The sequence below is a fragment of the Corvus hawaiiensis genome, chromosome 4, assembly GCF_020740725.1.
Source record: "Corvus hawaiiensis isolate bCorHaw1 chromosome 4, bCorHaw1.pri.cur, whole genome shotgun sequence".
NCBI lineage: Eukaryota > Metazoa > Chordata > Aves > Passeriformes > Corvidae > Corvus > Corvus hawaiiensis.
Genome location: NC_063216.1, coordinates 50,674,457 through 50,699,288, shown reverse-complemented (window position 1 = coordinate 50,699,288; position 24,832 = coordinate 50,674,457). Strand labels below are relative to the sequence as shown.

Below are 24,832 nucleotides of genomic sequence, written 5' to 3'. Positions count from 1 at the left end.
AGAGCATTGTCCAAACACTTCTTGAACTCTGTCAAGTTTGGTGCTGTGACCACTTCCCTGGAGAGCCTGTGCCAGTGCCCAACCACTCTCTGGGTGAGAAACCTTTTGTGGTATCTAAACTAAACCTCCCTTGACTCAGCTTCATGCTGTTATTGTTTCTACCACTGCACTTTTTTTCTTTTTTTTTTTTTTTTAACTGCATCATGTCCACTCAACATATCAATTATGCATGACTAATCTGTCATGAAAATGTGGTAACAGGTGACAGAAGTTATGTATTTGCATGTTTTGAAAAGACTAAAGAAACTGGAGGAAATAAACTTTAATGAGATTCCCCATTCAGTGATGACGCTTCTCCTCTGGGTGAAGATGACCTGGACATTCCCCTCTCTGTGTTGTCAGAGCTAGAACCGCTCTGACTGTGTTGATCTGCAGAAGTAGCACTGGAAGCAGGTGGCGACTTAGTTTTCTCCTTAAAGTCTGTAATAATGACTGTCAGATCTCCAACGGTAACTTCCAAATGCTGAGCGCTACTTCGATCCACATTTTTCAACCTTGGCCTAAATAAAGGAAATAATCATATTAAAAGCACACACACCATCTTATTATCTTGTCTCCCTCCTACTTTTTAGGAGCTCTGGAGAACAAACGTGTATATAAGATTTCTTTTTGCAACATGTATTATGTAGGAAAACAATGTACCAGAAGTATTAATGGTAGTTTCCTAGTATGTTTTACATTGAAATAGTTGAATATAACACATTACCTTCTTCTAAAACTATTTAGAACTTGACATTATGAATAATATCACTGTGCAGCAATATGTATGTGAATGTTTTTACTTTTGAAACCCAAGTCTTTATTGTGACTATGCAAAGTTACAAATTTGATCCAAGGAAACATCCATCTCTGCAGGAGACTGAAGCAACAATTCTAAGTAGAAAATTATGCTCAGTAATGAAGATGTTGGTGTCTGTCTTTTGAATTCAACAGCACAGACAGTGTTAACTTGCAGCAGGTGTTACCTCATTTCGAAACTTCACTAGGATCACTAGTGTACTATTTGAACTGGACTTTGTGTTTACAGTATAACTCTGGTATTCCTCGCATAGGCTCTGTTCTAAATTATGCAGAGATGAGTGTTACATACAGTGTTGATAGGGTAACATCATCTAATCTTTCAATTGTTTGATTTTTCCCAACAAAAAGAACTAAAGAATAATTTTACTTACATTTTGCCATCATATTTTTGCTAGTGACAAGCATAAAGTACTTTCAATTTAGTCCTTTCCCATGATCATCATGAAAAACTGGTACCGGACAGCTGAATACATACAAGCAGTTATGAACAGCACAGTTTATTTAGTCAGTGCATTTAACTGACTCCACAGCTATCACTGGCTCAAGCTGCAATGAAATAATGACATCACATGTTCGCAGGTGTGATAGCACCAAAGCCCTAACCTTTACGCTATCATCTGAATTTGTTTGAAGTAGAATTGGTTCCCATTCACTTCAGCTGAAACAACTCATGCCTTTCCTCCACTAGAACTGAGATAGGCTTTGACATCGTGCTCCCCTGAGGCTGAAACAACATGACTGAAGCATCTCAGAAAAAACTGCAGATCTGCATCACTGGAATAGAGAGAAAACTTCAGAATTATCAACTTGCGCAAGTGCTGTGTACCTGGAGTTTATTAATTATATTAAATGTGCATGAAGATTTTTATGGTTGTTTCCAGTAATAATAGACACATTTTAAGGCAAAAAGAAAAGGATATCCTTTCCCCAAAGCATACTAAAGAAATCTGCTTAAACAAATCAAGCATTCTTAATTACTATCCTACCTAGTGAAAAAATTCTTGGAAAAATTAACTGTTTGAAGCATTAAAAAAAAATAGCAATTCTTAATGCAAGGTAATACTGGTATTTTGGTACAAGATTTTATTTTAGTTATTTTCCAAATTTCTTTACTCTTTCCCTATATCACTTTTTTACTGTACATTTTTACTGTACTACTGCAATTTACCCACTAATATTTCAATTTATAATTTTTAATTGGCTTAACTAAGGCTCACTATACTAATGTCAAATGCTTCATAACTGAAGAACTTCAGTTGCATGAGGTAAGCTTGTAAATTTGAGTATTTAAAAATGAAAGAAGGAAAGGAAATAACACCTCAGTGTCCTTAATCCTAACCATGACTTTCCTAATAACTGCTCTCTCTTGACTCTCAGTCTCTCCCTTGTTCTGATCCTAATGATCCTATTTCAGGCACAACAGAAGCATCTGCTACTTCTCTGCATAACTAATCCCAAAGGATATTTCTTGGCTGGGCTATTTTGGACTGCTTCCAAAGTTAAAAAAAAAAAAAAAAAAAAATCAATACTTCCTCCCATATTTGCTTAGACTTCATGTCTTATCTACTTCTCAGCTTTTTTGGCACAGCATTCTTGCCACAATAACTTTATGCTTAGATTATGATGAATTAGGGGTTAAACCTGCTGCTTTTGTTTAGCAGTTTGCACCCTCCTTCCTTACAGCAAGATCAAGGCTTTTACAACTGCTTGTCTGTACTGCAGTATTTCATGTTTTCAGTTCTAAGAGTCTTTCAGCATCCCAGATGTAGCATAGAGACTTCTATCACTAGGTAATACACATACCTTATCCTGTCACATTAATTTATGCCCTAGTTCAGCCCTTCAAAGCTAAAGGGTTCTACAAGGCTATCAATAACCAAGTTCTTTTCCCTACTAATCTGCAGTCTGGTACTGGTTCTCTCTCCTCCCACTATTATTTTGCATGAAAACCTGTCACTTCCACCCCCTCTCTTTTCCAGAGATTAATATCATCAATTTGCCTATCAACAGTTCTGTATGATGTGACAAATACTTCTATAACCCTTAAAACAATATCCTTAATAACCCTTAAAAAGACTTTCTTCATTCAGCTGATCTCCATCTTCTGGCCACAACTACACACTGCAGATCTTCGCATTTTATAGACAGCCTAAACCAATGAAACTCCACACCAATATATAACCTGTTTGCCACAGCACTTAGAAAGCAGTAAAATCAAAGAACATTTTCTTATTTTTGTTTGTAAATTACATTTTACCAATACTGCAAAAGTTTCTAAATTTTTTACCTGGTTTTCTTATGACTGTTCTTTTTGCTTGTTGTTTCCTTTTCACTTTTTTCCTTTTCTACTTTGTCTTTTTTCTCTTTCTTTGATTGTGTAGGGGGCACAAATTGCTGAGGAACCTGTTGTGCAACCAGCTGAGAGACAGGTCGAGGTTTCCTGTGTGCACATATATATAGACATGCATAATGCTTAGACTTTGCAAGTCTCAAACTGTCTACACTTCAGTTATTAACATTAACTATCACTGTAAGAAGAAATATTGTTTAAACAAATCTTGCTGCTAACACTCCATTAAGATAGCATATAAAATTTAAACCCATTATAGCCTTTTGTTTCACTTACTTGCATTATCAACAAATGAGATTTCTTTTTTTTATTTTACAGGATTTAGAGACCATACTTTGCAATGTGCTCTCTTCTCCCAGCTGTCATATCCAAACAGAGAGCTCAGAGTGAGCTCCAAAAGACAGTGCTTCCAGAAATTACTTTACCACCCACTCCCAGCCACTTCAAATGATGAAATGGTCTGTTCTGAGTCTACTCCAATACAGAAGTAGACAATCCATATCACAAGAAGGAAAAAGCTGACCTTTGAGGTACCAGAGCTAAAGCCATTGTTTGCCTTATAGAATAAAACTTAAGTGTTTTCAGCTCAAACAAATTCATTGCAGGCAATAATAAATCCTGTTGTGTATCATTTTTATCATGTTCACTGGAACAAAATACACTGCTAATTAATATTAGTAGGATATAGCTGTAAGAACACCTATACTTTGGAAGCTGGCAACAGAAACATATGCCCGCATTCCACCAGTATACACAGTGCAGGTTTCATTTCCAAGTTTTGATCCAAGCTAAAAACCAGTGTGAGAAGAGCAATGGCAGGCTAAAGAATTTCAACAGTTTATTATTTTTACATTTTCCAAAATATTATTTTGAAATTGATTAATTTTTAATTGTTTCGTATTGAAATACAATGATCCTAGTTTGAAATGAAACATTTTACTCATTCCATTGCAAGTGTATTTACTTGTTCTGTAGTTTTGAAATTAAGAAATTTCAAGTCATGATATATAAAAAAGGTTCTGTTATTAAGACTTTGAAGATGTAAATTTCTTCTCCGAAAGAATGCTTGCCCTGCCAAGCTCTTGGGTTTTGTTAGTTGGATTGTGATGTTAGGTTTTTTAAAATAAAAAAAGCACAAATTATATGCACTGTGATACTCTGAAAATACAAAACCATTATTAAAGCAACAGAAGCTATCAGCTCACACACATACTTATTTATCCCAGCCCACAGGATCACACTACTGGCATTTCTTGCTTGGGCAAAGAGATGAGAAAAATAACAAATGCAGGAAATCAAGGCAGCTCCCACTAACAAGTTGTAATTTCAGTAATGATTGCAGTATTTCAAGTTAGAGTGAAAGCCAAATTACAAGAATTTATAAAGTGTGGGAAAGGCAGTTAATATAAATCAGCTGAGGTTTCATGATTCTTCCCAGTAAGTTCTTAACAAATTCAAATAAATTAAAAGAAAGACTATCAATAACTTGTCAACACAATAGAACTTTGGGATAAAAACTAGACTACCCCTTACCCACTCATGAACTAAGCCTACGCTGACTCTGGAGAGATGAAGGACAGGAACAAATCACTTAAGTGAAAACTACCCAGCTTATATCAACTGAAAACTATATGACTACAGGCTTTCCAGGAGAGCACTAGGACCTTGCAAAGCACGCACTGTATTGAGTCCACAATGAACAACTCAAACGACCTCAATGGACTACAAATATGTAGGTTAACAGAGTACAGAAGACATTTTTAAGAAAATTTGTTTCAGAATTGTTTTGACCTTTTGTCATGATAGTTCACAACAGAGCAAGAACCACAAAGGTGTAATTGATGCACAAGCTTATAATTTCAGGTAGAAAACATTTGTGATATGCAAGGAAAACTGATTATCTGTCTTGAATTGAAGGTTGTTCCAGGAGATAGGGATACAGTTTCTCATGACAGTCAAGTGACAATCCCGTCATTACTAAATAGTGACCTGAGAGATTAATCTGACATGCTACTTATGAACTAAGACACTAGTGAACTTCTTGACAGAGAATGAATTGTTTCCCAGGACTATGGAAAACACCATGAATATGGAAACTTGCTAAAAAGGGGTGGAGGGGGAAAAAAACAATCTTAGCCAAGTAAGTTCTCATTTTATAAAAATTTCAGTTCCTGAGGGCAAACTAGATAATTTCTATTACAGTACAGCTGGGAAATTAAGCTTAGTTCTAAGTCCTAGGCTTAGAACATTTTTTCTAATACCATGAAACAAACGAGACTGAAAAAAAAATCCTGTCAACAAGGAACAGAAGTCAGTAAAGACAAAAAACCCACAGAGAAATCACGTTTTGGAAGGTGCACTAAAAATTAATCAAGAGGTTCTCTTATGTGGCTTTGCTGTGACAAGAGATTCCACTCCATTTTATTCCTTCCATTAAAGAGCCATCTTTTTGTTGTCAATTTTTTCTGTAGCTATCAGTTATATATCTGTTCTCAATTTTATTATCTGCTTTGTCACATCCCAATTTATTAAATGAGACATTCAATGTCCCTATACTTAAAAAAATCAAGAAAAAAAGTAATTCATCTCCCAACACTAGGAACACCTTTCAAGCACTCAATTTTTTCTTCCCAGGTACTCAAAAGGGGCTAATGAACTCTAACCAAGCACTTTGCAAGCCATGCAGGTGTCAGGAGATAACTCTACTACACTCATGAAGCTTGAACCTGATAGAATTGTTTCTGCTTAGTGGTAGCTGAATCATGTCATTCAAGCATGAATAAATCCATGCATAAAAGGCTATTTCAGAGAAGATAAAAGTAAGAGAAACTATCCCTGTAACAGGAAATTTATTTTGATGATTTGCCAAAATACAACATTTTAAGGTACTCATTTTCAAAACCAGTTAAAGATTCCTTGTAATACACTGCTACAGATTAAGTAGATACAGTGTTAACACTGTCTTTTGTTTATATTTATGGTAATTTTCTCTTTAAGAATATTCAAGAGCACCTGAGCTAACTGGTGTTTAGAAAGAAGCTCTATAACCTTCTGCATTAAGATTACATGCATTTTTGCCTCTATCACTGGACCACTATTGGACCACCACAACTGAACAATGCAGAACTACAAGCAGAAATGTTCATAAAAACAATACCTGTTATTTAGCCAGCCCCTAAAAGCTTTGTATTTTTACCTAGTAATTCTACTTCAGTCATTTGAAGGAGAACACTAAGAAAGAAAGGCATACACTATTACAGAAGATAAGAGCTATCAATTCATTCCAACAGAGGTGAACTTTATGGTTTAAGCATTGTAGGCATATCAACAAACTTATTTACTGAGCTTCCAAGAGCTCTCTAAACATCACATCTCTGAATACTGCACATCTCCAAATATTGCACCTCTCTGAATATTGCACCTCTCCTTCTCTACTGCCTAGTTTTCCCTTTCAGACAGTGTTATCTTCTAAGTTGACATCAGCCATACTTCTACCTACACTTCTATTCCAACCTCATCCATTAGTTTTATTAATTATCTAATTCCAATGTTGTTTTCAAGATTGTAAATACTTCATCGTTTCCTTAAAAAAACTAGGAAAACTAACATTTTTGGTTTTTAAACAGTCAACAGTCATTAATACAAACATACAAGAGTAAAGTTTCTGTCTTCCCTAAAATTCCCATAAATGCTCAACAACAAGGATGTCATCATTTTTACCCTAGTCTTCTTGTTGCAGGATGTGACTACATTTTATTTTACAGGGTTTGATCTAGCTTCTGGTTTAGAAAGCATATTTATAGAGGCTGCAGAGACTTGTCTTGCTTTAGGATTTGTGTGCGGAAACTCATCCTGTACTGATGCTCTCAAAGGAAGAAAATATTTAATGCTGCAAAGGACGGACTAGTTTTTGTCGTTGGCACTCTTAAAAAAATTCTTCATAGCACAGCAATTTTCATGCCTAGAGATGAAAAATACTCAAGAAGACCACACGTTATCTGGAACAGTTGCCTTGAGTCATTTCCATGACCCAGAGCTCAACACAGCTGTTGGGGTCCCTTCCCCCAGCCATGGGGTCCTGGGTGGGAGGCACGGGGTTTCCCTGGCCAGCCTCGTTCCCCATTGGTTGGTTTGTGTTCCCCTGCATGGGGAAGGACCCTTGGGTCCCATGACTGTAACAGTTCCTCGGCAGAGCCCCGGCCATGCGGCTGGAGAAATAAACACCTCTGAAACATCTACCAAGAATCTGTCCTTGTATTTCTTTTCCACGGGCCTCGTTGACTGATACACGTGTTGCAACATCCCTATTGCAACACACAGTACCTTCCTGCACGTAAATAATTTTAGACATCTCACAGCAGTACCTGCTTCCTTGATTTCCCTCACCTAGTATTCACCAATAACCTATGTTAATAGTATTTTGACTAATTTGATACAGTGAGTAATTTGATCTCATTACAGCAAAGCAGGTCCATTTTGAGAACCAAAAAAAACAAAAACAAAAAATCTATGTACAGTACTAATGACCAACACATGCACCAGAAGTACAGTAAACTCTCAGTTGCCTGAGTTGTGCATCAAACATGCAGACAACCAAACTGGCTTAATGCTGAAGCATCTTGGGGTTTAGCTGAATTTAATTTATATCGAGCACAACTACATTTGCACAATGCTGCTTCTGTAGCCATCACAAGTCCATAAAGCATCTAATGTCTCCTGCACTACCCAGAGTAGAAGCTCCAATTCTGACAGGCCTGAATTACTTATCTGTCAATCAGCTTTAGGGTTCATCTGCTACAGTCTGGAAACAAGGAGCATGATGGGGCCAACTGTGACAGTTTTTCCATGAACCAACTCCAAATCTACCTACATCTCAAGAGAGTCCATTAGCATGAGGCACCCCTGCATGTAAAGCTGGGATTAGATTTGTCCATTTGGTGCCACATATCCTGGATGCCCAGAGCCAGCCAAAAAAGACTGCCAAGTAGTACATGGCGCGCCAAGCGAGACTGCCGAGAAGCACAGTGCAGAGACATTAACAGTCCAACAGAGCAGCCAACATATTAGCTTTGATTTAGTGGAAGCCATCCTGGATTTAAAATGGTCCACACAGAAGCAGTACCCATATCCTCCCATTATCCACAGATCTCAGAACACAACCTATACTTTTCTATACAGAAATCTTGATGCTCTAATTAAATCCCAGTGCTTTTTTCAACCTGTTGTGGGAAGTGTATTGTCATCTGTAATGTGCAGTTTAGAAGGTTCAGACATCCTGAAGAATGGGAAAGTTAGTCAAAGGCACACTCTTTCCTGAAGCTCCATCTCCTCTATTTTGTATATTTTACTACAGCAGAAATATTAAAATTACAATTTCCCAATTGAAACACAATGGGTCTAGATTAAGGAAACGCTGTCACCTCAGCATTCAATCAAGCTGAAAACCTGGATCCAGAATATCAGCCAAGCAGAGCTTCCATTTTAACATGATCCTTTCCTTCCCTTTCCTCTTCTCAAGCCCAACCACCTCCTGGCTTCAATTCAGGCCAATAGCTCTTTCCAGAGGCTTATCCTGTCTCAAGTGGCAAATTATCTTTTTTCTAAAGCTATGGACACACATGACTTATCTAAAAACTTTTGAAGTAGCACATTAGGCCTGATACTTAAGTCTGCTGTTGAGCTCTGGTCAGCATACTTACCAAACCTTTCCTCCAATAGCTAGAGAAAAACCTAGTCCGGTTTTACTGGACTAGATCTTGTCCCATCTTAAAAATCAGGAAGAAATTGTCTGTGAAACCCTGTTCCTACAGAAGAATGTTAAGTACTAGCTGCCCAAGGTGGTATTGATTGATTCTGGGTTCATGGATTCAAGTTTCTCTTCCAAATACTAAGCAGTTACCTTGTGAATGACAGCAGGATTCAATGAAACAGGTAATATTAAGGAATCAAAGGATGATTTGGGTTAGAAAAGACCTCTGTGATCACGATGATACTATCAAACAGAAGAGGCAACTATTATATATCTGGAATTGTCTGTTCACCAGAACAGGTCAAGACTGATCAGCAATATCTTATCTCCTACCATGTTTTCCTTCCGAGAAAAAAAAACAGTTCCTGAGAAAAACAAAGCCTGTGGTATTTCTTCATAATTTTTCACCTTTTAAAATGTGAATCTCTACATGGTATCACATACATTTCAAAATTTCAACTTTGCAAATGAATTTCATCCTTTTCTCCACTTCTCAGAAAAAAAGCCCCACCACCAAACCAAATCAGGCTTCAGAGACTTAAAGAGGTTTTATTCAAAGGCACCCCTAATCCTTAAGCAGTACCATTTATCTACACTTCTCTTCCCTGCAGGGAGACATTGACTTTTTGCTCAAGACAGCAGATTTATTCCTCAAGAAAGGCAAGTTAGAAATATCTAGAACAGAAACATGACTGGTTTCATCTTACCCTTGGTCACAGAATACTTTCCTCAAAAATGAAAAATCCACATTATTCTTTAAATAGAAAATATTCTTCCCTTTCAGGTGATTCAGGAGGACAGAATAAATGCTTCCAAGATAATGGAAGTTCCCACATCTTCTACTCAACTTCTTGCTACTTTTAGGCCTTCACTGCACACGGCTCAGGTAATGAGTTCAGCATGTTTCTGAACATCAGCTTCTTTCTGTCCTACCAGCACGGCATGATAGGACTCATTCCTCAGAAACCTGTAGTCTAGTCAATTAGCACCCTGAATTTTACTCTCCGGGTTTTTACAGGACTTGCTATTGTCAAAAGGTCTCACATGTAGTAAATAATCTATCTATATATGTCATCTTTGGTCAAACTCATGTAGCTGACTGCTAAAGAATAGAACCTGTACAAAAAAAGAAATGCTTTTGCCTTTGTAGTTTCCACATGTGAGTTTTTTTAAGGTGTCTCCTTGGGAAAGTCTTGGAGATCGTTCCAAAAGCTGCACTGTAAACACAGGGTATGCTGATGCATTATGGACTGAATGCAGAACGCTTGTCACAGTTCTGACTCACATAGGAGAATCTCTAAAATCAAAGTTGGGCATTCCCAATTAAGTATCTTTGTGCAAAGCATAAAAGAACAAGGTCAACCAGCTTGTAGGAAAAAATACCTAGAACTACTCACTGGGCTTCAGAGAAAGTCAGTCAGGTCCTCCACCTAACCACTCAAGTTCTCCTAAAACCCACCTTCCCCTTCACTTAGACTTTTGAAGGACAACTGCTTAAAAAGCAACCTTCTGTAAACAGATGATTGTATCCCTCTCTCATTCGTGCCATGCAGACTTGTCGATCTCCTTTCTATCTGCTCCTGTGCAGCTTCTGTGTTTTTAACTGAGCTGACTCAGCTAAGATAATCAATACTTTTTTCAAATGGAATTCTAACATCATTCATATACTACTATTCCTCCTACACCAGTTTTTGCTACTCCCTCATCTAGCAGTGACTTCAGAAATGCCTTGTTAACATTCCAAACCCTAATAAAAATCCTGATTTGCTGATGTTTCTTTCATTCACGTCTTTTTTAAAGTCTAAACAGAATACAGTTAAGGGCATTAAAATCTTGTTGAGAATGAAGTTGAATCATTTAAATTCTACTCTGTCCTTTCATTACTACACTGGGTCATTTTGCAATACAGATGTACAGGCTTTAAATATCTTATAATTTATCTGAAGATCATTTTCCACTCAAATCTGTCCTAAATATTAATGTCTCAAGAAGCTAATAGAAATCTGATACCCACAGTAATACTCTAATCTCCATTTTTCTAGTTCACAGTCATTACTGGAACCTCAAGAAAAGCTTATCTTCACATACTTTCTACTTTGTCATCATATTCTAGCTAGTCTCTAGTCAAATCTCCTCCACTACATGTTCTCATTTCTCTAACTACTAAGGTCCACATTCTCAAATATATCTTGACACAGTAACTAGAGCAATTAATTAAAAAATAAAAAGTTGTTCCTAATCTTGAAAGCAGGCAGGTATATACAGGGACACAAACAGAAAGAGGCATGATTTTACAGTAAGCAGCTTTTTAAACAAATTGAAAGATGTGAAGAAGTGGTTTTAAGTAGAAGATTTTTTAAGGAATGAATACTCCTGTAACACATATTAGGAGAACACCTTCACATAGATATGAATGTTTGGAGCAATTCTTACAGCATTTACTTCAGTAACTTCTACAAGGCACAGCTATAGTTAAGTATTGTAGCAATATTAGAGTATGACAAGCTTCCTGTGCATTTTCAAAAAGACATTAATTATGCAATGATCTAACTCTAACTTTGTAGTAGAGCTTAGACAGCTTTTCACTCAGCAGATCACAGAACAGGTTGCAACCAGCAACTTTGGAATGTGACTTTCCATGATGGATCGATGATGTAGATCTAGATGGCAGAACATCTAAATGGCTCTAAATGTCAGAATGGGGGGAAAAAAAAAGATAGTTCAAATTCAGTTTCTGCAACAAGTAACACGTTACCTTGAAGTAGACACTACTAAGAAGTGAATAAACTTTCCTCCCACCCATTGGCCAGGTTTTTTTGAAGGTTACTTCCCTTCTCCCACCCCCATATACTGATAACAAGTTACTGTATAAATAGCAAGTAATTTCCTCAGGCATGTTTTCTTTTTCAGAAGTCTTCCTGCAAAACAGGTATCAAAGACACTAGTGATTTTTGTATCAATGCCACTTCCAGAGTCTCTTTTCCCTCCCAATGTAACTGGTTTTAACAACAAAAAATGTAAGCAACTTCACTTAAGCATTCCCCTAAAAATTAAGCACATACACAGCTACCTGAGTCTTCCTTGCTTTGAGCTAACCTCCGCCTCCAAAGAGCTTAACTTCAGAAAGACTGGTCTTCTTTTCAAGACTAGGAAATCATGGAAAATTTCAATTGAGGCCTACATTTGTATAGACTCTGAAATGGTATTGACAGTGTTAAACAAAAAAACCAGGACCAAATTTAATTTCACATCATAATCGTATCATGCCTTAAAATGCAAAAGAATTTCCTAGAAGTCATGAAATTTTTACTTGAGTTCTTTATATTACAGAATGAAATAACTAGAACCAAGACGTGCACACATGCATTAAATCACTGCAGTAGCTGTCCTAATGTAATAATGCTGACAATCAACAACCAATTTGACACATACAGAGTAGCAGATTCTTATTAAACTCCCAAGTGAGAAGATAAAAGTTTAACTGTTACATATTGGGCCATTCATTCCAGTTTATGCTTAAAACTGTACCATTAAGATGTAAGTATATGCAATCTGGCTGCACAGAAACCAAGCAGAAAATTCCCTATCTTTTTTACTGATCTTTCTTTGTGCTTCAAGACAACAAAATTTTCAAGTGTTAGCCTGACAGTAAACACTTAAAAGCATGAAATATTTTTTAAACTTCAATAGTGGAAGACTGTTTTTGTCAAATGCAAAACACTAATTCCCAAATAATTAGAGAATTGTTAAGCATTTGTACACACAAAATGCACAACAGCTTTTAATATATCCTTCCATATATTTGCAGACTAGTAGCTACAACGTTTTCAGATTTTATTTTCTTCTATCAGGCAATTTTTCAACTAATAATATTTTCTTCCAGATTTGATACATAAGCAAAATTTGCTTTCTAAAATTATATTTATCTTTTTATTGACTATCATATCTACTCCACAATCTCTTTCTGCAGCATCTTGTACAAGACGACCTTTTAGGTTCTGCCAAACAATATTCCAGAACAATGGAAGTTGCTTTTGCAACTTCTCTATAAACCTAGCACAAACATGTTCCATTACTATTGCTGGTTTTTGAGATCAAGTGCCAGTAGGCCACAACTTACCTCCTAATAAAAAAAAAAAAAAAAAAAAAATTCTGTATAAGCACATCAGTGGTATTATTTAAAGTGAACAGGAAATCATCAGGGACAGTGTGTATAGTAAGCAGTATTGCAAATGCTGTGGCCGGCTAGATCTTGTAAACTGTTCTACACAGAAGCAAGCAGCTCATGTAATGATGCCACTCCTGATTTTTAGCAGCTTAAGTCCTACTATGAAAAGTAAAAAATATTTCCTACTACCAGTTCTTGTAACGCAAGTACAAGTTGCTATCAATTAAATTAAATCCAATCACTACCAGGAGAAGCAGTCTTTGGTTCTGACACAGATGAGCTACTCTCCTTCAGTCATCAGTACTCTATTAAGCTATTCATAGAATAAAAACTATCAGATTAAACTACATTTAGCTTGCTGTGTCACATGAATATGCCCTCACTAATCACTACACAAAGCCATCTTGTGAGAAACTAGTCTTTATTTCTACATTGAAGCAGTTCATGATTAAATACATCTTCAACAATTTGCTATTCAAAATTATTTTTTCTCATTACCATTACTTCTGTCATATCCTAGAGTATTAACAGGCCATTTCACCACCTCTGCAAATAATGCAACTGAATAATTATGACAGTGCAAACAATGGAGCTAGTGGTCTGTATGAGAAAACATGATATAGATCCATGTGCATATAGCAGAGTAGCAATGCAATTTCTACACATCCTATGTATATTTGAATTCTAACTTTCAGACAGCTCTGATTTGTGCTTTCATATCCCTAGCTGTTTTACAGTGTGAATAATTTACTTGGAATTCATCCATTCAATGCATTACTAGCAATTCTGTCTTTCAATAAAAGCTGATTCAATTAGAATAGACTCACAAGACCCATATGGTTTTATCAGTCACTGTGAAAATGTGCAGAAAACTACCCCTTGAGGCAGTGTCCCTATTTAATCATTCCCTTAAAGGGAATGCCCTATTTTCCAGATGACATTTAGCAGATGAGGCCAGCAAGTCTCCTGAAGACAACTGGTACAGTGCACAACAGCCTGCTCTAAGAAATATCTGTATCAGAACCTTTAGAAAGACAAAGTTCATCTTCATGGATAGTTTTTAAAGCAGCCATCAGACGTTACTTCAACGACCAGTTTAAAGGCTCCAACCTCTTGCATACTGTTGTTAGAATTCTTCCCCATGTGCCACAGGCCGTGGTGCACCAATGCTCAGTGTGACAGCTATACTGAAAATACTGTGCTTGAGAAACATATAGGTATCAACTAATTTATGTTTCCTAGATGACACCTTGCTATATACAAGCAGGGGTCAGGAAGCTCAATTTCCTCTAACAGCATCCTCTGAGGAGGCATTATTGGGGAGTTTACAGAAAAAGGAGTGGTTACAGTCTCCTAGACCCCTAGATCCTTGGGATTCATGGGGAAGTGACCTCTTCCAACTGCCAATCTCACAAAAGATTGGATCCACCATGCTGCTCCTCTGCCCCTTTCCTGCAGAAACTGTGAAACCTCTTGCACCTATGCAGAAAAACATGCAAAATATGAGGTTCACACCAATGCAGCAGCACAGTCATTGTTGCACTGAGCAGGGTCGATACTTGGTACAGCTATTTTTGTGATCAAACCAGAAGGAGCTTGCTTCTGACCTATGTTATTTGTTCTGCATTGCAGGTATCATCTTCCCAGAAGGTTGCAGCAATCTAGAAACTTCTTCCATTCAGAGCCAGCCCCACCATAAAGATGTCCACCTTGAGTAGGGGAAAAGGCTACACACTTTCCCTAAAAAATCAAGTCTCTCTAATATTTTTCATTAAGATGTATATTAATCTAAAAAGATACCACAGAATGAGTCCTCACCTTCTCTTTTATCCTTCTTATTCAATCACAGAACTACTAGTGCATGACCCTAATCACAGATTTCAATGATAGCCATAACAAACAACTTTCCTTTCACAGCATCTGCCAAACCAACTTTTTTCAGCTTTTAAAGCTGGGAACTCTATTTCCATAGTGAATTTTCAAACCCCTACTCTTTCACACTTTTTTTCTACTAGGCACTGTCATATGAGCTGTATGGTACAGAGAAAGTATATTCAAGCATCATGGAAAAGTTTAAAGATAGGTTCCAAATCTTCAGTAAGTTAGAATGGGAAAACTTTCAATTGCTTGTTTCCTCCCCACCCCTCAACTCCAAAGAAAACAAGAAAAAACTTGTAGCAGACGTCAAGGTCATATCTTCTAGTCTTCAATCTGACTTCTGATGGAAAGTTTGCCAGCCAAAAGCCTCCCAACAGCATTCTGCAGCTGAACTCTCCAAGTTCAAGCCTGCTCTACATCAGTGTACCACATACCAGTGGAATGCACTTCAGAGAACAGACAATCCCCAGGATCTCTCTGTCCTACTTAAACCAGGATAAGCCACTGCATAAAAGTATAAAAACTGAACACTTAGTATTTTGTTCTAACTAGCCTACTTCAAAAGTATCTCGTAGCTGACTGTATGAGCCAAGAACACATCATTTGATACTCCGAGGAAATGTTTTCCAAAGCATACTGTCCTAACCTGACTTTCAAGATGAAAAGTACAGGCATTTCTATCAAGTTCTAAACAGTAATAGGCATAGTGGGCTGTCACAACAATCAAGAAAAAGTTGGTATAAAAAGTTAGGGGCAGAAAATGCAACTTCTCATCACTTTACAGGTGATACAAGAGCTTCCTTTTTACCAGCTAATCTTCTCTTTTAACATACTTCATCTTATTTGAGGTGTTTATTCAAATCCCAGTAGCTTTTAGTTTAGGACAGACAATTTTCCCTAGAAAAGACGCATAGAATAAGAATACCACTGGTGGCACTAAACACAAAGATGACATTTCCACCAAAAAAAAAAAAAAAAAAGCAGCAAGCAAAGCTACAGATATCAAAACACACACTACTTATGCCCCAAAGGAAAGTACTTAATCATGGAAAGAAAGCAAATACTGGATGGCATAGTCTTCTTTGCTTCAGTACCCACACAGAAGTTTAATTCCATAGAACCAAATTAAACAAGGGAATATGAGTTCAAGTCAGAATAAGAAACAGTCCACTGAATGTTTTTTATGGCAGTCAACAGCCTCTAATGAAATTCACCCTCAGAAAAAAAATCTTTAGAGAACTACAGGAAAGGTGAAAGAAGTCATCAAGTACTGCAGAAGAAAAAAAAGGGAAAAAAAGAGAAATCACAAGATGGGCAAATGAAAACTCAACCTAACCCAAATTTCAGAAAGATACTAGAATGAAATTATTTAAGAATTAAAGGGAGCATTAAAGGCTAAAGCCAATTGTCTTGACAGTCTAGTTTCTTTCTTTAATGGACTAGTAGTCCTACTAACTAGGAGAAAAGAAATACATGTTGCCAGTCTTGACTTGCAACACTGTGAAAAATATATTCTCCCACTTAAGTTAAACTATGATGAGGACAAAGTTGCGCAGAACCAAGTTCAAAATTTGGGTTTGCTTGTTTAATAGTTCTCAACAACCAGCTGTAGATATATTTACATGTATCTATAGGGTAGCATTTATAGTGGGGTTTTACATGCATACTATTTGATATTTTTAATTATACTTTGGACAAAAGTATAAGGAATAGAACAAGAATCAAGCTGAGAGGTGGTGAGAACTATCTGACAAGACAATCTTGAGTGAAGGTGACTCAAAATGAAAATTATCCATTCCAAAAAAGACAGCACAAAGCACAGCAGGCCCCACAACTGCATGAACAAAAGCCCTGTTTAAGTAACAGCAAGATACAAAAGGACACCAGACTGTAGCAGTGTAGATTATATTAGTAGTAGATTATATTTTTTTAGGAGCTTCTTAGAGTAACAAATTAAAATACCTGTCAGGTTCAAAACGACAAAGATTTAACATGAGACTTAACCTTAAAAAAAAAAGTCAACAACCCTCCCCCTACTCCTTTCTAAAATACAGACTTGATTTTCTTTTGATTGGCGGTCCATTGCATTCCCTATTGCCCATAGAAGCTACACCCAGGAGGAGCATCTAACAGAGCCACCCAATCAATAAAAATTCATTCATTGTTATATAACATCATTGAAATTGATGTGTGCAGAATTCTTAAGTTTCACTATATTTTTCAGGGAAAACAATTCCTAAATAAATTCCTAAACAATTTCAAAGGTTACTTTTAAAAACTCTTTTTAAAAATAAGACTGGAAGTCCAGAATGACTGGATTACTCAATGGCTATCTACAGAGCAAAAGAGAACTATTTATTCTTGCTCCTCTTCATAATTTAATATTAACACTAAGCCATAAAACTTGTAATATATAACCCATATTTCACCAAGCTCTATATGACTCTTCTACTCACTTCATTCTTGCAAATATTTCCTTCTCTAAACTATCACAAGTAATGAACAGCTCTTGAGTCTGTTGAGTTTGATTCAGTCATGTATCTGTAAAATCAGCATGACAGGCAGTTCTTCCTCTTTTTCTCCTTCCCAACCTTTCCCCTGACACACATGCGCATGTGCACACACAGAGGCTGCATTCTGGAAGGCAGAAGAGTCCTTAACAAGCTGTTGTGAAACAGACATGTTAAACCAGATATACAAGAGAAGTACCAACTCTCTGTCCTCAGCAGTACTGCATTTCAACAGAAATACAAATACCAGATTTGATTAAATGTAACTGATTTGTGCTTATAAACATCCAGATGGTACATGACTAAACACATTGCACATGTTTTCTGAAGAAAAATGACCTTGATATCCAAGTTAAAAAATTAAACATTTTATTTATGCGTCTCGAAGCACAAAACAAACTCATGACAGCTCCAAGTAGAGACCTCATATTTAGGAGATCACCAGATACGACTATAAAATACATGCATATATTAGATGGCCAAACTCTCAGGCACAATCAAGGAGCACAGACCAAACACCAAGGAAATGCACAAAGATTCTATCCCAGTTCCTTATATCTCATACTCTTCTGTCTGGTGGGATTTAAATTTGGCTTTTCATACCTTAGCCTGTGAGAAAAGGAACAATTCAGTGATGAAGATCGATGATCATAGAACATGGACACCATGCCCCCATTTGGCTGGTTATATATTATCTCTACTTCAGCAGCAAAGGACGTTAAGAGGTATAGATCCCAAATCCACAAAAATTCATCCTTACTTAACATGACTTTCTTGTTCTAGCTACAAATTTCAGGGGCTATTTTACAAATGATATTGGATATAAGAGCTTACTCAACATGTGTATCAAATAGGAATCCCTTAACAAAAACCACCCTAAACCTAAGCAAAAAAAAAAAACAAAAAAACCAAAAGACCAAAACAAAACAAAAAACAAACAACCAACCAAAAAAACCCATAAAACTCAGATTCACAGGCAAGATTATGTTTTTGCTGAATTCAAAAGCAAGTAATGAAAGTAGTTCTAAAAAATAAAGTAAAACCCTAACAATCATAAAATACACTTCTGTACAACAAATCTTCCCCTATTACTAGCTAAAGGAACACTATTAGTGAAAATATCCTTTGGAATTCGTCCCTTTTTCCTAATCTGAAAATCACAGAATGTTATCAAGTCTGAAAAGGGGAAATTGATTGCATGTCCCCGCACCTTTTCTTCCTTTGTTTACACAGTAGAATATCATTCCAAGTACTTCAAAGCTTAAAAAGCCAGTATTTGCAGTTCCTTCTGTAGCTCTCGCTATACTGCCTGCATGCTCATCTTTCACACTGAAAGGAGAAGTGGTTTGTCATAGCACGGAAAAAAGAATAGAATCTTGCAACTAGAGATCAGACCACATGCGTAAAAACCACACGAAGGAAAGCAAAGGGACAGGTAATTATAAATCTGGATGCTACTGCTAACTGAACAACAAGAGCATTAATAACACTTCTGAGGACGCTGAAGCAGAGAGATGACAACAGGGCAGTAATGCAGCCCCCTAGAAGGCAGCAATGAGTAGGAAACGTGCATTCCTTCAGAGGGAATGCCAATCCTTTTGTGTACTTCTTCCCAGCAACACAAACTCTTCAGCTTCACAACACATCTGAATTACAGTGACTAATGGTGTGAGCTGGCAAGGAAAGCAAAATCCAAACATCTATTGAAGGACAGACAAACTGGGAGCAAATACATGCTGCAATAAGGTCTGTCCAAGGATCCAGCCCAATTCTTGAAGGTCAACCAGTATTAGTACACTCCTGATTCAGAGAGTGCCATGAAGAACAGAAGGAAAGAAAGAAAAGAAATGGTAGCTTGCCAATGGAGGCAACTTTCTTTTGACAAAGCAGTAATTGTGAAAGTCAAACCAAATTCAGCAACCCCATTATAACTTCTCCAGGAGCCATATAATTCCCTTCCGTGTTTCCAGCATACCGTCATTGCCTCTGCTGCTTTTACACAATTCCAGTCTGGGCTTTTTCAGTGTTCTAGCAGAGACTTTTCTGTACAACATGAGTGACAGAAGGGGAATGATGATTTTCAAGTGATATAGTCTCAGCAAAAGTTAAACAACTTCATGGGGCAGGGAAATCAGACCACTTATTTAGCCTAAGGACTTTTCCTTTTGCCAATCTGCAATGGCTTTTGCAAACAACAAAGTTTCTCAAAAAGGTCATACAATTTCTTCATAATGGCAACTACTAGGCAACCTAAATATAGAGGTTGCTACCAGTTCCTTCCATAACACAGTACATGAGGGTTCTATTCAGTATTCCTTAGTTGTGCTTCTAATGAACTTCAGCAGGAGATTTGTTCAAGAAAGGAATAATTATTACAGTCCTATGTTCCTTATATAACATCTTTCATCTAGAAAGATTTCAAAATGCTTTAAAGGTCACATGTAGAAAATTACTATACTCAGTGCAGTCTCCTTTTAAGAGGAACATAGTAATTTCTCAGTACCCAAGCAACAAAACAGAACATGTTTTTTTATGTTAGAAAGTAAATACTAAAGCCATGTCTACAGGGAGAGTTTAGATCCTCAGTGACATTACCAAATTAATGTCTGGCAACAATTGTAGAGCAAAAGGTAGAGGGATCTCCATCTGGCAGATAGGATCTTAGTTTTACAGCTGACCTGTGGCACATTTAACTGGCACCATGCTGGGGCACTGCTTTAGCACTAAACCAAAGAGTGCCAGCTTGGGAATCAGTTACACCACTTCCTGCTGCATCCAGGACTTCCCTTGGGACATCCCCCTCCAAGCACAGCCCAGTTTAACCATTCAATGCAATACTGCCATAGACAAAAAGTTAATTTAACTCCATGATCTAATCTGCTTTGAAAATTCAGTCTAGAAATAAAATGTAATAAAGAAATTGTAAAAATTATTTGCACTTAAAAATAATCTTAAAAATTCTATCAATTACTAGAGAACATAATCCACATCTAGCCTCTAGTACAAAAGGTAACTCTTTCAGAGAGAAGAAATTATTCAACAGTCAAAACTCCCACAAACCCTGCCCATTCCTGAAAATATTTCTATAAAGGTAAATGTGCATAATCAAATGTTTTAATCAACTTCGTACCTAATTTCCAGTGGCCTTCAAACCCACTTAACTTCAATAAGATTGCCTGTTTTTCCAGGTGCAAATCTGATCACATTTAGTGAAGTTTAACATTCAGAATCAGGTATTACACATTTCAACACAAAGAAAGAGATTTCTCTGAATTAAAAAAAAAAAAGTTGCATTTTACAGTGTCTTATAGACAAAGTGCCAATCAGTAAAAAAAACACAGTTGAAATTTTTAAGTAAGAACCATTGCACAGCAACAACCATGCTGATGCATCAACTTAATCTAACATCGAACTTCAAAATGGAAGACTAAAATAAATAAATAATGCATTCTCAGTGCCATCAAAACATGGTAGTATTGTTATCCTACCCCATGTTGATGAAAACCATTTTGTCCTATAGGCAACACCAACAAATGCTTTAACAAGGTAATAATTTGGTCACTTGGACTCCAGATCCTTGGGAAAGATTAAAAAAAAAAAAAAAAAAATCAAAAAATCCACCCAGCTGGCCTTTTGTGTTTCTTTGGCACCCTAATGATTCTCTCCATGGACACAAAGGTCTACTTACTAGCTCAAATCATATATCAGAATTGGAGACAAAAGCTGCCTGGCCTAAAACCTCAACTTTTATCTACCTCATGCCATGTGTAAAACCTGGACTTAGCAAACATATGAAGATGCAACCCATCTAAACCTTATGGGAAAAAGAGTCCCATAAACGTACTCAGGTACACACTGTCACAGAGTTTAAGTAGAAAAACAAAAATCAACCACAGTTCACATGTCAGGTCACTGTTGGGGAGAAAGTGGAAATCAAAGGGGAAAAAAAGACACTTTGTTGCAAAATTATTCAAAAGATGAACTATTCACGTAGGGAAAATAGAAGGCAATGAAAATGTTTGTTTCTCAGGAGGTCTATTTTTTGTTTGTTTGTTCAGTTTCAGTGCTTTTATCCAGCTGAGTTTCCAATGCAACAAAACATAATTTTAAACTGACTTTTCTTATCAAACTGACTGGATGTTAAAGAGGCTTTTTTTCATGCTGTTTTTAAAGACTTTGCATTAATTCAGCAGTCTTATTTTGCTGAACATTGCCAATCTGTACACATCTCTCTGTGATATAAACATAATGTCATTGTTATAACTGGAAACCACAATATGTGTGACAGATGCAATTCCCTCTTGGCACATTTACCTTACTGATTTCCTTTGTTAAAAAAAAAAACCAAAACATTCAACTAATATTCACAACTGAAGTTATGAGAAGTCCTTACAATATTCATTCTGTTTTTCAGAAGTCAGAGAAACCAACTCCAGAAATAGAGAGTAATCATTTTTGTCAAGCAATTAGACCCAACCTTCCACTTACAATTTCAAACATGTAACATTTGTTGCAAGTCACACTCAGCACTGCTTTGACCAATGTCTACAATGTAATTGCGGGTTTTGATAGGATTGCCATTTGATTGCCATTTAAACTTTTCTTGCAGATGGGATTAACCCATAGGTACGGTAACGTAAGAAAGGATTCTTGAGCAGCGTTCTCTTCCGTTAGCATGCATGGCTACAAGTGCGCTCAAGTTCGTTTGTAAAAAGCCTCCATTCCCCAAGCACACATGTTCAGGCCACCGGCAGTCACAGGAACCAGTTAATCCACCGCAAGCTTTGTGACTGGTGTACAGAGAAAAGGTTCTCCTGGGCAGTCACGGTTACACCGGGAGGCAATTCCATACAGCGCAATTCAGCTAACAATTCCTCCCTAAACACTGAAGGGTTATAATCCACCCTCTGTAGCCTCCGCAAACCTGCACGGTGATGCTCTGTGCTGAAAAACGAATTAAAATAATACTAATACCACTAATAATAATCAGATAAAGGGTTATGTATGAGGCAAAGTTAAATTCATATAAAAATAATTTTAAATTTTAAAAAAATATTAAAAGGGTGAGCGTCTTAGCAGGCACACCCCAGGGGATAGCTCTTCTTCGTGAGAGGGGCACGGTCTCTTCAGGGTTAGGCTGTGCAGGCAATTATGCCCTTCCTGGTATTTATTATTTCTGTTTCTACACACGCCAGCGCACCGCTGGGTCAGGTTCACCGAGGAGCCCCGGGCTGAGGGAGGCTGTGTGTTCCCGCCCCCACCCCTGATAAACGAGACCCGATTCCTGTCACGGCCGCCCTTCCTCACACGCTGGGGATGCACCGCGGCTCCCCCGGCCCCAATTCCTGTCACGGCCGCACAGCCGCTCCCCCGCCGCCCCCGCTCCCCCTCCGCCAGCGACCCACCGTGTGGAGGTGCCCTTCCTCACGTCGCACATCAAGCACTTGAAGGCCTCGGCGCTGTTGCGGAAGGTGCAGACGCTGCAGTCCCAGTACCCCTCGTCCGAGGAGGGTTTCGGCTGCCGCTTCGGCCTGCGGAGACACACGCGCGCCAGGGGCAGCACCGGCCGCGACGCCCCCGCCGCCCCCGGGGCGCCCCCGCCGCCATCGCCGCCGGCCCCGCGCTCCCGGAGGGCCCGGGGGAACGAGAAAGCGCCGCCGCTGCCCCTACCTGGTCGGGCTCTTCTTGTCTCCCATGCCGGCTCCAGACGCGTCCCCGGCCCGGCCCCGGCGCGGCCCTTTGTGCGTTTGTCAATAAGGAGGAGCGCGGGGGGTCTCTGTGCTCTAGCGGGGACCCGGGGAGGAGGAGCCGCCGCCGCAACCTCCAGCTGTCGGGGAAACTCCCGCTGCTGCTGCTGCTGCCGCCGCCGCCGCTGCCGCCGCCTCCCGCTCACGTGTCCCCCCGCCGCCAACCAGCGGCGCCCGCAGGCCGCGGCGCCCGGCGGGCCGCGCACGGCGGCACCTTCCCTCCGCCGGCAGCTCGGGCGCTGCGAGCGGCGGCGGCGGCGGGGCCGGGGCAACGCGGGGGCTGCTGGGGGCGGCGGGCGGAGCGGGGGCGGCGCCGGCGCCGGGGGCGGCCCCAGCGGGGAGGCGGGAGGCGGTGCTGGGCAGAACGGGCAGACCGGGAGTACGAGTGACTGCAGCCGGCCTGCGCGGCTCTTGCCTTAGAGCCGCCCCTCTGTTATCGCCCAGGGTTGCTCGCTCTAGAATCCAGATTGTTTTGTGCTTCTTCCCACGGAAATTGCTCCATGCCGTGGTTTACAGTAAGAAACAAACGGGAATAAGCTGAATACGAAGTTCTGCTTAGAAGTCTTGGTCTAAAGCATCCCGTTGGCCTGAGGCCAAGGGAGAACACCGTGGGTACCAACACAAAACCAGGAGAGAATGGTGTTACCTTGTACCTGTGCACAGGGTGGTACTTTTGCACTTAAAACCTTGCAAGTACAGTGTGGTTCACATGCATCATAGCAACCTCACACAGGACACGGGTGTTTATCACGTCTACTATCAGAGTGCCCCCGAACCCAGTCACAGACTAGGATGCCATTTTGCAGGATGCTGTGCAAACAGAACAAAGAGCACATGTCCTAAGTACATAACAAAGACAGCAGTTAGACACAGGTAGACAGGAGAATGCAAGCAGACAATGAAATTATACTGGTCAGCATCTCAGTGGCCAAAGCTATTGCTGATGCATTGTCTTTATCAAGAAATGATGGAATTTTGGGACCAAAATATGCCCAAGGGGAGTTTCACTGAAGTGTGTGAGGACATAGAGGTGTTTAAAAATTAAGCAAGTGGACAACGGAGAAACTTTCTGATTCTGAAGGCAAAGTTGTCAAGACAAATTTCAGCTAGAAATGCTGGGATATGATGAAGAGAGGGAAAATGTAGGTAAAGTACTTGACATCTTAGGGAAGCAATTAAAGACCCCTTAACTGGAATGTAACATTTATGCAAAAGAACTAACATTTTTATAAGACTCACAGTTTTCTGTGTCTCTCTAGGAATGCTGTGTGTCAGCAATTGGAAACCTGTGTGGGATTTACTTGTGGCTGCCATTTATCCTAAATTCCTTCTGCATTCATATCCTGCTTCCAGTATTGCAATTTCCCTCACCTTATGGTTCTCCTTGTGTATTTGCCTGACATTTTCCTTTCTTTCTCTATTGCACTTCTTTCTTTTCTCTTTATGCTTCTCATGCAGTCTTCTGTAAATTATGAATAACATGTATGGATTGCACATCTGAGGGTGAGGCATGCCACACACAGACAGCTGGCCTGGGTTCATTTGCATTTAGTTAGACATCTACATGAA

General features: G+C 38.7%; 1 protein-coding gene across 1 annotated transcript; it reads right to left on the bottom strand.

Annotated features, from left to right (window-relative positions):
• Positions 1–161: 161 nt before the first annotated feature.
• YAF2 (YY1 associated factor 2) lies at positions 162–23,430 on the bottom strand. Its single transcript, XM_048302560.1, has 4 exons — positions 23,187–23,430; positions 22,922–23,047; positions 3,149–3,301; positions 162–560 (listed from the first exon to the last, which is right to left on the bottom strand). Exons 1-4 carry the CDS (start codon positions 23,210–23,212, stop codon positions 323–325), a joined length of 543 nt encoding a protein of 180 aa, XP_048158517.1. The 5' UTR covers positions 23,213–23,430; the 3' UTR covers positions 162–322.
• Between the last annotated feature and the right edge of the window lie 1,402 nt (positions 23,431–24,832).